This window comes from Oncorhynchus tshawytscha, linkage group LG28 (assembly GCF_018296145.1).
Source record: "Oncorhynchus tshawytscha isolate Ot180627B linkage group LG28, Otsh_v2.0, whole genome shotgun sequence".
In the NCBI taxonomy this organism is placed as follows: Eukaryota; Metazoa; Chordata; class Actinopteri; order Salmoniformes; family Salmonidae; genus Oncorhynchus; species Oncorhynchus tshawytscha.
In genome coordinates this window covers 43,445,311-43,459,705 of record NC_056456.1, presented here as the reverse complement: position 1 = coordinate 43,459,705, position 14,395 = coordinate 43,445,311, and the positions used below count along the sequence as shown (strand labels likewise).

Sequence of the window (14,395 nt, the reverse complement as noted above, 5' to 3'; positions counted from 1 at the left end):
CTACTGTATAAACCCCAAGGTGTTGTCTCTCTACTGTATAAACCCCAAGGTGTTGTCTCTCTACTGTATAAACCCCAAGGTGTTGTCTGTCTCTCTACTGTATAAACCCCAAGGTGTTGTCTCTGTCTCTCTACTGTATAAACCCCAAGGTGTTGTGTCTCTCTACTGTATAAACCCCAAGGTGTTGTGTCTCTCTACTGTATAAACCCCAAGGTGTTGTCTCTCTACTGTATAAACCCCAAGGTGTTGTCTCTGTCTCTCTACTGTATAAACCCCAAGGTGTTGTCTCTCTACTGTATAAACCCCAAGGTGTTGTCTCTCTACTGTATAAACCCCAAGGTGTTGTGTCTCTCTACTGTATAAACCCCAAGGTGTTGTCTCTCTACTGTATAAACCCCAAGGTGTTGTCTGTCTCTCTACTGTATAAACCCCAAGGTGTTGTCTCTCTACTGTATAAACCCCAAGGGTGTCTCTCTACTGTATAAACCCCAAGGTGTGTCTCTCTACTGTATAAACCCCAAGGTGTTGTGTCTCTCTACTGTATAAACCCCAAGGTGTTGTCTCTGTCTCTCTACTGTATAAACCCCAAGGTGTTGTCTCTCTACTGTATAAACCCCAAGGTGTGTCTCTCTACTGTATAAACCCCAAGGTGTTGTCTCTGTCTCTCTACTGTATAAACCCCAAGGTGTGTCTCTCTACTGTATAAACCCCAAGGTGTTGTGTCTCTACTGTATAAACCCCAAGGTGTCTCTCTACTGTGTCTCTGTCTCTCTACTGTATAAACCCCAAGGGTGTCTCTCTCTACTGTATAAACCCCAAGGTGTTGTCTCTGTCTCTCTACTGTATAAACCCCAAGGTGTGTCTCTCTACTGTATAAACCCCAAGGTGTGTCTCTCTACTGTATAAACCCCAAGGTGTTGTCTCTGTCTCTCTACTGTATAAACCCCAAGGTGTATAAACCCCAAGGTGTTGTGTCTCTCTACTGTATAAACCCCAAGGTGTTGTCTCTGTCTCTCTACTGTATAAACCCCAAGGTGTTGTCTCTGTCTCTCTACTGTATAAACCCCAAGGTGTCTCTCTACTGTATAAACCCCAAGGTGTTGTCTCTCTACTGTATAAACCCCAAGGTGTTGTCTCTGTCTCTCTACTGTATAAACCCCAAGGTGTGTCTGTCTCTACTGTATAAACCCCAAGGTGTCTCTCTACTGTATAAACCCCAAGGTGTTGTCTCTGTCTCTACTGTCAAGGTGTTGTCTCTCTACTGTATAAACCCCAAGGTGTTGTCTCTGTCTCTCTACTGTATAAACCCCAAGGTGTTGTCTCTCTACTGTATAAACCCCAAGGTGTTGTCTCTGTCTCTCTACTGTATAAACCCCAAGGTGTTGTCTGTCTCTCTACTGTATAAACCCCAAGGTGGTGTCTCTCTACTGTATAAACCCCAAGGTGTTGTCTCTGTCTCTCTACTGTATAAACCCCAAGGTGTTGTCTACTGTATAAACCCCAAGGTGTGTCTCTCTACTGTATAAACCCCAAGGTGTTGTCTCTGTCTCTCTACTGTATAAACCCCAAGGTGTTGTCTCAAGGTGTCTCTCTACTGTATAAACCCCAAGGTGTTGTCTGTCTCTCTACTGTATAAACCCCAAGGTGTTGTCTGTCTCTCTACTGTATAAACCCCAAGGTGTTGTCTGTCTCTCTACTGTATAAACCCCAAGGTGTTGTCTCTCTACTGTATAAACCCCAAGGTGTTGTCTCTGTCTCTCTACTGTATAAACCCCAAGGTGTTGTCTCTCTACTGTATAAACCCCAAGGTGTTGTCTCTGTCTCTCTACTGTATAAACCCCAAGGTGTTGTCTCTGTCTCTCTACTGTATAAACCCCAAGGTGTTGTCTCTCTACTGTATAAACCCCAAGGTGTTGTCTCTCTACTGTATAAACCCCAAGGTGTTGTCTCTGTCTCTCTACTGTATAAACCCCAAGGTGTTGTCTGTCTCTCTACTGTATAAACCCCAAGGTGTTGTCTGTCTCTCTACTGTATAAACCCCAAGGTGTTGTCTCTCTACTGTATAAACCCCAAGGTGTTGTCTCTGTCTCTCTACTGTATAAACCCCAAGGTGTTGTCTCTCTACTGTATAAACCCCAAGGTGTTGTGTCTCTCTACTGTATAAACCCCAAGGTGTGTCTCTCTACTGTATAAACCCCAAGGTGTTGTCTCTGTCTCTCTACTGTATAAACCCCAAGGTGTTGTCTGTCTCTCTACTGTATAAACCCCAAGGTGTTGTCTCTGTCTCTCTACTGTATAAACCCCAAGGTGTGTCTCTCTACTGTATAAACCCCAAGGTGTTGTGTCTCTCTACTGTATAAACCCCAAGGTGTGTCTCTGTCTCTCTACTGTATAAACCCCAAGTGTTGTCTGTCTCTCTACTGTATAAACCCCAAGGTGTTGTCTCTGTCTCTCTACTGTATAAACCCCAAGGTGTTGTGTCTCTACTGTATAAACCCCAAGGTGTTGTCTCTGTCTCTCTACTGTATAAACCCCAAGGTGTTGTCTCTGTCTCTCTACTGTATAAACCCCAAGGTGTTGTCTCTCTACTGTATAAACCCCAAGGTGTTGTGTCTCTCTACTGTATAAACCCCAAGGTGTTGTCTCTGTCTCTCTACTGTATAAACCCCAAGGTGTTGTCTGTCTCTCTACTGTATAAACCCCAAGGTGTTGTCTGTCTCTCTACTGTATAAACCCCAAGGTGTTACTGTATCTGTCTCTCTACTGTATAAACCCCAAGGTGTTGTCTGTCTCTCTACTGTATAAACCCCAAGTGTTGTCTACTGTCTCTCTACTGTATAAACCCCAAGGTGTTGTCTCTCTACTGTATAAACCCCAAGGTGCTGTCTCTCTACTGTATAAACCCCAAGGTGCTGTCTCTCTCTACTGTATAAACCCCAAGGTGTTGTCTCTCTCTACTGTATAAACCCCAAGGTGTTGTCTCTCTCTACTGTATAAACCCCAAGGTGCTGTCTCTCTACTGTATAAACCCCAAGGTGTTGTCTCTCTCTACTGTATAAACCCTAAGATATTGTCTCTGTGTGTCTCTCTAGCTTCCTATTGGTTAACAGCGTGGCGTTGCATGGTGACAGCTGTCCTATCTGCCAATCAGTGGAGAAACAGCTGTACACACTGTCCAGGAACCTCAACTGTTCATTACTACAGGTAGATACGTCCTCCACCTCACAGACAGCTGTACACACTGTCCAGGAACCTCAACTGTTCATTACTACAGGTAGACACGTCCTCTACCTCACACGTTATGGAGCCCTCATGACATGCCTGTTGTGTTTTGCTATCTGACAGAATTCCCAGTCCAGCATTATTAAAGAATTCTGTCGAGACACATGGACCTATCCTCCAACACCACCCATTATCCTGCAGGTAGATATATGCTCTTTATAATAACCCCTATGGCACGGTAATAACCCCTATGGCACGGTAATAACCCCTATGGCACGGTAATAACCCCTATTGCATGGTAATAACCCCTATTGCATGGTAATAGCCCCTATTGCATGGTAATAACCCCTATTTCATGGTAATAACCCCTATTGCTTGGTAATAACCCCTATTTCATGGTAATAACCCCTATTGCTTGGTAATAACCCCTATTTCATGGTAATAACCCCTATTGCTTGGTAATAACCCCTATTTCATGGTAATAACCATACCGTGTACTCATAATAGGTAGTGAAAGGTAGAAGAGCTGGTTTTAATACAAATTATTTTTGTGTTGTTGTTCTAAATGAGTTGAGTTTCTGAAGTTCTTTTCACATTTCTAGTTTGTTCCTCTATCCAAGTGACTTGATTGGAAAACGAGGACTACTCACAATAATCAACAGCGTATCGTCCGTCCGTCCGTCTGTCTGTGTCTGCCTGCCTGCCTGTCTGCGTCTCTCTCTCTCAGCATTACCCTCTGTACCGGGTGAGTGATGCGGGCTGTACGGGTCGGGATGCTGCTCCTCCTGAAGAGCGCCACCTGCTGTTCAGAGAGAAGTATGACGTGCTGTCTCAGGAGGCCTCTCACAGGGTACGTGGACCACTGATAGACTGGTCCCAGATCAGTTTGTGCTCTTGCCAACCTCAATTTGCTGTCATTATGAAGCTCAACGTGTTTTGTATGGCAATGAGTGACAGGAGGTAAAGCACATGGTTTTGTGCACATGGTCAGTCGGTGTCTCAACTTGTGCCAAGGGGCCCTGACCTCCAGGGGGGCCCCATTGATTTTGTTAGTCACCAACTCAGATATACGAACATGGCAAAATGAGTAGAACTGCAGGGAATTAGGATTAAAACTGAAAAATGTTCTCTCCATCCCCAATGGCAAAATGTGTAAAATTACAAGACATCAAGATTTGAATGCAGTTTCTATTCTACAATGATCAAATGTTGCAGACATCTTTAATACTGGATCACAGTGTGCTGTTAGGTGTCCAGTTGATGTGAAATATTAGGATTAGTTCAAACTTAGATTACTGAGATAACTATTGTTAAAAGACCCTAAAAAGCTATTGTTTAACTTACATTTTTATAAATAAATAAATGTCTATTTGCCCACCACTCAGATTATAATTTGGCCACCAAATCCCAAAGTACCGGATGTCTATCTAGACCAGGGACGGTACCGGATGTCTGTCACTAGACCAGGGACGGTACCAGATGTCTGTCACTAGACCAGGGACGGTACCAGATGTCTGTCACTAGACCAGGGACGACGGTACCAGATGTCTGTCACTAGACCAGGGACGGTACCAGATGTCTGTCACTAGACCAGGGACGGTACCAGATGTCTGTCACTAGACCAGGGACGGTACCAGATGTCTGTCACTAGACCAGGGACGGTACCAGATGTCTGTCACTAGACCAGGGACGGTACCAGATGTCTGTCACTAGACCAGGGACGGTACCGGATGTCTGTCACTAGACCAGGGACGACGGTACCGGATGTCTGTCACTAGACCAGGGACGACGGTACCAGATGTCTGTCACTAGACCAGGGACGACGGTACCGGATGTCTGTCACTAGACCAGGGACGACGGTACCAGATGTCTGTCACTAGACCAGGGACGACGGTACCAGATGTCTGTCACTAGACCAGGGACGACGGTACCAGATGTCTGTCACTAGACCAGGGACGACGGTACCAGATGTCTGTCACTAGACCAGGGACGACGGTACCAGATGTCTGTCACTAGACCAGGGACGACGGTACCAGATGTCTGTCACTAGACCAGGGACGACGGTACCAGATGTCTGTCACTAGACCAGGGACGACGGTACCGGATGTCTGTCACTAGACCAGGGACGAAGGTACCGGATGTCTGTCACTAGACCGGGGACGACGGTACCGGATGTCTGTCACTAGACCGGGGACGACGGTACCAGATGTCTGTCACTAGACCAGGGACGACGGTACCGGATGTCTGTCACTAGACCAGGGACGGTACCAGATGTCTGTCACTAGACCAGGGACGAAGGTACCGGATGTCTGCCACTAGACCAGGGACGACGGTACCGGATGTCTGTCTACACCAGGGACGGTACCAGATGTCTGTCACTAGACCAGGGACGACGGTACCAGATGTCTGTAACTAGACCAGGGACGGTACCAGATGTCTGTCACTAGACCGGGGACGGTACCAGATGTCTGTCACTAGACCGGGGACGGTACCAGATGTCTGTCACTAGACCAGGGACGGTACCAGATGTCTATCACTAGACCAGGGACGGTACCAGATGTCTGTCACTAGACCAGGGCCGGTACCAGATGTCTGTCACTAGACCAGGGACGGTACCAGATGTCTGTCACTAGACCAGGGACGGTACCAGATGTCTGTCACTAGACCAGGGACGGTACCAGATGTCTGTCTAGACCAGGGACAGTACCAGATGTCTGTCACTAGACCAGGGGACGGTACCAGATGTCTGTCACTAGACCAGGGACGACGGTACCAGATGTCTGTCACTAGACCAGGGACGACGGTACCAGATGTCTGTCACTAGACCAGGGACAGGGACGGTACCAGATGTCTGTCACTAGACCAGGGGGCTACCAGATGTCTGTCACTAGACCGGGGACGACGGTACCAGATGTCTGTCACTAGACCAGGGACGACGGTACCAGATGTCTGTCACTAGACCAGGGACGACGGTACCGGATGTCTGTCACTAGACCAGGGACGAAGGCACCAAATGTCTGTCACTAGACCAGGGACGATACCAGATGTCTGTGTAGACCAGGGACGGTACCAGATATCTGTCACTAGACCAGGGACGGTACCAGATGTCTGTCTAGACCAGGGACGGTACCAGATGTCTGTAACTAGACCAGGGACGACGGTACCAGATGTCTGTAACTAGACCAGGGACGGTACCAGATGTCTGTCACTAGACCGGGGACGGTACCAGATGTCTGTCTAGACCAGGGACGGTACCATATGTCTGTCACTAGACCAGGGACGGTACCAGATGTCTGTCACTAGACCAGGGACGGTACCGGATGTCTGTCTAGACCAGGGACGACGGTACCAGATGCCTGTCACTAGACCAGGGACGACGGTACCGGATGTCTGTCACTAGACCAGGGACGACGGTACCGGATGTCTGTCACTAGACCAGGGACGGTACCAGATGTCTGTCACTAGACCAGGGACGGTACCAGATGTCTGTCACTAGACCGGGGATGGTACCGGATGTCTGTCATTAGACCAGGGGGACGGTACCAGACTAGACCAGGGGTACCAGATGTCTGTCACTAGACCAGGGGGGGACGGTACCAGATGTCTGTCACTAGACCAGGGGGTACGGTACCGGATGTCTGTCACTAGACCAGGGACGGTACCAGATGTCTGTCACTAGACCAGGGACGAAGGTACCGGATGTCTGTCACTAGACCAGGGGACGGTACCGGATGTCTGTCACTAGACCAGGGACGAAGGTACCGGATGTCTGTCACTAGACCAGGGACGACGGTACCGGATGTCTGTCACTAGACCAGGGACGGTACCAGATGTCTGTCACTAGACCGGGGACGGTACCAGATGTCTGTCACTAGACCGGGGACGGTACCAGATGTCTGTCACTAGACCGGGGACGGTACCAGATGTCTGTCACTAGACCGGGGACGGTACCAGATGTCTGTCACTAGACCGGGGACGGTACCAGATGTCTATCACTAGACCAGGGACGGTACCAGATGTCTGTCACTAGACCAGGGGACGGTACCAGATGTCTGTCACTAGACCAGGGGGACAGACGGTACCAGATGTCTGTCACTAGACCAGGGGACGACGGTACCAGATGTCTGTCACTAGACCAGGGACGACGCTACCAGATGTCTGTCACTAGACCAGGGGACGGACGGTACCAGATGTCTGTCACTAGACCAGGGACGAAGGTACCAGATGTCTGTCACTAGACCAGGGACGACGGTACCGGATGTCTGTCACTAGACCAGGGACGACGGTACCGGATGTCTGTCACTAGACCAGGGACGGTACCAGATGTCTGTCTAGACCAGGGACAGTACCAGATGTCTGTCACTAGACCAGGGACGGTACCAGATGTCTGGCTAGACCAGGGACGGTACCAGATGTCTGTAACTAGACCAGGGACGACGGTACCAGATGTCTGTAACTAGACCAGGGACGGTACCAGATGTCTGTCACTAGACCGGGGACGGTACCAGATGGGACGGTACCAGATGTCTGTCACTAGACCAGGGACGGTACCAGATGTCTGTCACTAGACCAGGGACGGTACCAGATGTCTGTCACTAGACCAGGGACGGTACCAGATGTCTGTAACTAGACCAGGGGACGGTACCAGATGTCTGTCTAGACCAGGGACGGTACCAGATGTCTGTCACTAGACCGGGACGGTACCAGATGTCTGTCACTAGACCAGGGGACAGATGTCTGTACCAGATGTCTGTCCAGATGTCCAGACCAGGGGACGGTACCAGATGTCTGTCACTAGACCAGGGGACGGTACCAGATGTCTGTCACTAGACCATGGACGTTACCAGATGTCTGTCACTAGACCAGGGACGGTACCAGATGTCTGTGTAGACCAGGGACGGTACCGGATATCTGTAACTAGACCAGGGACGAGGGTACCAGATGTCTGTCACTAGACCAGGGACGGTACCAGATGTCTGTCTAGACCAGGGACGGTACCGGATATCTGTCACTAGACCAGGGACGGTACCAGATGTCTGTCACTAGACCAGGGGACGGTACCAGATGTCTGTCACTAGACCAGGGACGGTACCAGATGTCTGTCACTAGACCAGGGACGGTACCGGATGTCTGTCTAGACCAGGGACGGTACCAGATGTCTGTCACTAGACCAGGGACGGTACCAGATGTCTGTCACTAGACCAGGGGGGTACCAGATGCCTGTCACGGTACCAGATGTCTGTCACTAGACCAGGGACGGTACCAGATGTCTGTCACTAGACCAGGGGACGGTACCATATGTCTGTCACTAGACCAGGGACGGTACCATATGTCTGTCACTAGACCAGGGACGGTACCATATGTCTGTCAATAGACCAGGGACGACGGTACCAGATGTCTGTCACTAGACCAGGGACGGTACCGGGTGTCTGTGATGTGGACAGTGGTCACCATGCAGCGGTCATTGACCTTTCACCAACAGAGCTGTAATGAGAAGCCTGGTTATCCAGTAAACCATTATCTTGTAGAGTCAGTTGGCCAAATCAAATCAAATCAAATGTATTTATATAGCCCTTCGTACATCAGCTGATATCTCAAAGTGCTGTACAGAAACCCAGCCTAAAACCCCCAACAGCAAGCAATGCAGGTGTAGAAGCACGGTGGCTAGGAAAAACTCCCTAGAAAGGCCAAAACCTAGGAAGAAACCTAGAGAGGAACCAGGCGATGAGGGGTGGCCAGTCCTCTTCTGGCTGTGCCAGGTGGAGATTATAACACAACATGGCCAAGATGTTCAAATGTTCATAAATGACCAGCATGGTCCAATAATAATAAGGCAGAACAGTTGAAACTGGAGCAGCAGCACAGCCAGGTGGACTGGCAAGGAGTCATCATGTCAGGTAGTCCTGAGGCATGGTCCTAGGGCTCAGGTCCTCCGAGAGAGAGAAAGAGAGAATTAGAGAGAGCACACTTAAATTCACACAGGACACCGAATAGGACAGGAGAAGTACTCCAGATATAACAAACTGACCCCCGACACATAAACTACTGCAGCATAAATACTGGAGGCTGATATAATATTACATTTGCCATTGGTGCGAGGTTCAAGTCACAGGCGGCTGGTGGCATCTTAAATGGGGAAGACAGGTTCATAGTAACGGCTGGAACGGTATGAATGAACCCTGCCATTATTATGACCCGTACTCCCCTCACCAGCCTCCTGGGGTACAGGTATGATGAAAGGTTCCTTCCCTTCCTCCTCCCAGCTGTTGCAATGGTTTAAGCCCCGCCTGGTTCTCAGTGGCCACACCCACAGCGGCTGTCAGGTTCTCCATGACAACCGGTACACAGAGATCAGTGTTCCGTCCTTCAACTGGAGGAACCGCAACAACCCCAGTTTCATCCTGGTAAGTCACTCAAATCAGTAATAAACCTCTCCACTGGGACACCCAGATGTTTCACAATGTTGTTGTAGCCCTGAACTAGCTCACCTGATTACCCTAGTCAAGGAATTGAGGGTGAGTGATGAGTCGAATCTGGTGTGCTAGCTCTGGAATAGATCAAACTAACCTACGAACTCTGATGTTACTCTGATACCTCAATGTTAACAGAGCTGTTTTGTGCTTTAGCCTTCTCCTGTATACAGTGCATTCGGAAAGTATTCAGACCCCTTGACTTTTTCCACATTTTGTGAAGTTACAGCCTTATTCTAAAATGTATTAAATGAGTTTTTCCCCTCATCAATCTACACACAATATCATATGACAAATAACATAATATCATTTGACAAATAATATCATATGACAAATAATATAATATCATATGACAAATAATATAATATCATATGACAAATAATATAATATCATGTCAAATAATATAATATCATGTCAAATAATACAATATCATATGACAAATAATACAATATCATATGACAAATAGTATAATATCATATGACAAATAGTATAATATCATATGACAAATAGTATAATATCATATGTCAAATAATATAATATCATATGACAAATAATATAATATCATTTGACAAATAATACAATATCATATGACAAATAATACAATATCATATGACAAATAATATAATATCATGTCAAATAATATAATATCATGTCAAATAATACAATATCATATGACAAATAATACAATATCATATGACAAATAGTATAATATCATATGACAAATAGTATAATATCATATGACAAATAGTATAATATCATATGACAAATAATATAATATCATATGACAAATAATACAATATCATATGACAAACAATATATCATATGACAAATAATATAATATCATATGACAAATAATATAATACCATATGACAAATAATATATCATATGACAAATAATATAATATCATATGACAAATAATATAATACCATATGACAAAGCTAACACTTTATTTTCTTATACAGTTATATATATATATATATATATTTTAAAACATAAGTATTGAGACTCTTTACTCAGTACTTCGTTGAAGCACCTTTGGCAGTGATTACAGCCTTGAGTCTTCTTGGGTATGACGCTACAAGCTTGGTACACCTGTATTTGGGGAGTTTCTCCCTCTGCAGATCCTCTCAAGCTCTGTCAGGTTGGATGGGAAGCATCGCTGCACAGTTATTTTCAGGTCTCTCCAGAGATGTTCGATCGGGTTCAAGTCCAGGCTCTGGCTGGGCCACTCTGGCCAGTCCTCTTCTGGCTGTGCCGGGTGGAGATTATAACAGAACATGGCCAAGATGTTCAAATGTTTATAAATGACCAGCATGGTCAAATAGTAATAAGGCAGAACAGATGAAACTGGAGCAGCAGCACAGTCAGGTGGACTGGGGACAGCAAGGAGTCATCATGTCAGGTAGTCCTGGGGCATGGTCCTAGGGCTCAGGTCCTCCGAGAGAGAGAAAGAAAGAGAGAATTAGAGAGAGCATATGTGGGGTGGCCAGTCCTCTTCTGGCTGTGCCGGGTGGAGATTATAACAGAACATGGCATTGTCTTGGCTGTGTGCTTAGGGTCATTGTCCTATTAGAAGGTGAACTTTCACCCCAGTCTGAGGTCCTGAGCGCTCTGGAGCAGGTTTTCATCAAGGATCTCTCTGTACTTTTCTCTGTTCATCTTTCACTCGATCCTGACTGGTCTCCCAGTCCCTGCAGCTGGAAAATGCTTCACCGTAGGGATGGTGCCAGGTATCCTCCAGACATAACGCTTGGCATTCAGGCCAAAGAGTTCAATCTTGGTTTCATGAGACCAAAGAATCTTATTTCTCATTGTCAGAGTCCTTTAGGTGCCTTTTGGCAAACTCCAAGCGGAGTAGTGGCTTCCACTACTGAGGAGTGGCTTCCATCTGGTCACTCTACCATAAAGGCCTGATTGGTGGAGTGCTGCAGAGATGGTTGTCCTTCTGGAAGGTTCACCCATCTTCACAGAGGAACTCTGGAGCTCTGTCAGAGTGACCATCGGATTCTTGCTCACCTCCCAGACCAAGGCCTTCTCACCAGATTGTTCAGTTTGGTCGGGTGGCCATCTCTAGGAATAGTCTTGGTGGCTCCAAATGTCTTCCATTTAAGAATGGTGGAGGCCACTGTGTTCTTGGGGACCTTCAATTCTGCAGAAATGTTTTGGGACCCTTTCCCAGATCTGTGCCTCGACTCAATCCTGTCTCGGCTCTCTACGGACAATTCCTTCGACCTTATGGCTTGGTTTTCGCTCTGTCATGCACTGTAAACTGTGGGACCTTATATAGACAGTGTGAGCTTTTCCAAATAATGCCCAATCAATTGGATTTACCACAGATGGACTCCAATCAAGTTGTAGAAACATCTCAATGGGAAACAGGATGCACCTGAGCTCAATTTCAAGTCTCATAGCAAAGTGTCTGAATAGTTATATTATTATTTCTAAAAACCTTATTTTCGCTTTGTCATTTTGGGGTAGTGTGATGTCATTATGGGGCAGTGTGATGTCATTATGGGGCAGTGTGATGTCATTATGGGGTAGTGTGATGTCATTATGGGGCAGTGTGATGTCATTATGGGGCAGGGTGATGTCATTATGGGGTATTGTGTATAGATTGAGGAAAATAATTAATTGAAACTATTTTAGAATAAGGCTGTAATTCTAACTAAATGTGGAAAAGGGAAGGGGTCTGAATACTTTCCGAATGCCCTGTACGCCATAGACACAGTATTACCTTTCTTTCTCTCTCTCAGGGTTCTTTCTCTCCAAGCGGTTACGGCCTGTCGAAGTGTTTCCTTCCAGAGGAGAGTACGGTGATAGCTCTGTACTGTTCTACCGGAGCCAGCCTCCTCCTCCTCCCTCTGGTCCACTGCCTGTGGATAAGAGGTCTTCTCCGGTGCCTCAACTTCTGTCCCATCAGCAAACACAAGTCTCTCTGATCGTCTCAGGTAGAGGTTGTCCCTGACTGCTGAATGATACGGGGTCAGATACTGGATGCTCCCTCTCATGCAGAGAGGTGGCTATGCTGTCGTCCCTCTGATGCAGAGAGGTGGCTATGCTGTCGTCCCTCTCATGCAGAGAGGTGGCTATGCTGTCGTCCCTCTGATGCAGAGAGGTGGCTATGCTGTCCTCCCTCTCATCCAGAGAGGTGGCTATGCTGTCGTCCCTCTGATGCAGAGAGGTGGCTATGCTGTCGTCCCTCTGATGCAGAGAGGTGGCTATGCTGTCGTCCCTCTGATGCAGAGAGGTGGCTATGCTGTCGTCCCTCTGATGCAGAGAGGTGTCTATGCTGTCCTCCCTCTCATGCAGAGAGGTGTCTATGCTGTCCTCCCTCTCATGCAGAGAGGTGTCTATGCTGTCCTCCCTCTCATGCAGAGAGGTGGCTATGCTGTCATCCCGGTCATGCAGAGAGGTGGCTATGCTGTCATCCCTCTCATGCAGAGAGGTGGCTATGCTGTCATCCCTCTCATGCAGAGAGGTGGCTATGCTGTCGTCCCGGTCATGTGGCTATGCTGTTGTCCCTCTCATGCAGAGGTGGCTATGCTGTCATCCCGGTCATGCAGAGGTGGCTAGGTGGCTATGCTGTCATCCCTCTGATGCAGAGAGGTGGCTATGCTGTTGTCCCTCTCATGCAGAGGTGGCTATGCTGTCATCCCTCTGATGCAGAGAGGTGGCTATGCTGTCATCCCTGTCATGCAGAGGTGGCTATGCTGTCCTCCCTGTCATGCAGAGAGGTGGCTATGCTGTCATCCCTCTGATGCAGAGAGGTGGCTATGCTGTCATCCCCTCATGCAGAGAGGTGGCTATGCTGTCATCCCTGTCCATGCTGTCCTCCCTGAGAGGTGGCTATGCTGTCCTCCCTGTCATGCAGAGAGGTGGCTATGCTGTCCTCCCTGTCATGCAGAGAGGTGGCTATGCTGTCGTCCCTGTCATGCAGAGAGGTGGCTATGCTGTCATCCCTCCCTGTCATGCAGAGAGGTGGCTGTCATGCTGTCCTCCCTGTCATGCAGAGAGGTGGCTATGCTGTCGTCCCTGTCATGCAGAGAGGTGGCTATGCTGTCGTCCCTGTCATCCAGAGAGGTGGCTATGCTGTCGCTGTCATGCAGAGAGGTGGCTATGCTGTCATCCAGAGAGGTGGCTATGCTGTCGTCCCTGTCATGCAGAGAGGTGGCTATGCTGTCATGCAGAGAGGTGGCTATGCTGTCCTCCCTCTCATGCAGAGAGTCATGCAGAGAGGTGGCTATGCTGTCGTCCCTGTCATGCAGAGAGGTGGCTATGCTGTCCCTCTGCTGTCATCCAGAGAGGTGGCTATGCTGTCGTCCCTGTCCCTGTCATGCAGAGAGGTGGCTATGCTGTCGTCCCTGTCATGCAGAGAGGTGGCTATGCTGTCGTCCCCTCTGATGCAGAGAGGTGGCTATGCTGTCATCCAGAGAGGTGGCTATGCTGTCGTCCCTGTCATGCAGAGAGGTGGCTATGCTCCTGTCATGCAGAGAGGTGGCTATGCTGTCGTCCCTCTGATGCAGAGAGGTGGCTATGCTGTCATCCAGAGAGGTGGCTATGCTGTCGTCCCTGTCATGCAGAGAGGTGGCTAATGCTGTCGTCCCTGTCATGCAGAGAGGTGGCTATGCTGTCGTCCCTCTCATGCAGAGAGGTGGCTATGCTGTCATCCCTCTGATGCAGAGAGTTGGCTATGCTGTCATCCA

At 48.1% G+C, this 14,395-nt stretch overlaps 1 protein-coding gene across 1 annotated transcript in view; it reads left to right on the top strand.

Moving 5' to 3' along the window:
- The window catches only part of LOC112236247 (metallophosphoesterase 1-like), a 45,012-nt gene extending 32,326 nt beyond the window's left edge, over positions 1–12,686 (top strand). Inside the window, exons 5-9 of the mRNA XM_042307883.1 lie at positions 3,093–3,204; positions 3,355–3,423; positions 3,950–4,072; positions 9,486–9,626; positions 12,446–12,686. Of these exons, the coding sequence (XP_042163817.1) occupies positions 3,093–3,204; positions 3,355–3,423; positions 3,950–4,072; positions 9,486–9,626; positions 12,446–12,631 (631 nt within the window). The 3' untranslated portion in view covers positions 12,632–12,686. The remainder of the gene's footprint in view (positions 1–3,092; positions 3,205–3,354; positions 3,424–3,949; positions 4,073–9,485; positions 9,627–12,445) is intronic.
- Positions 12,687–14,395: the final 1,709 nt, after the last annotated feature.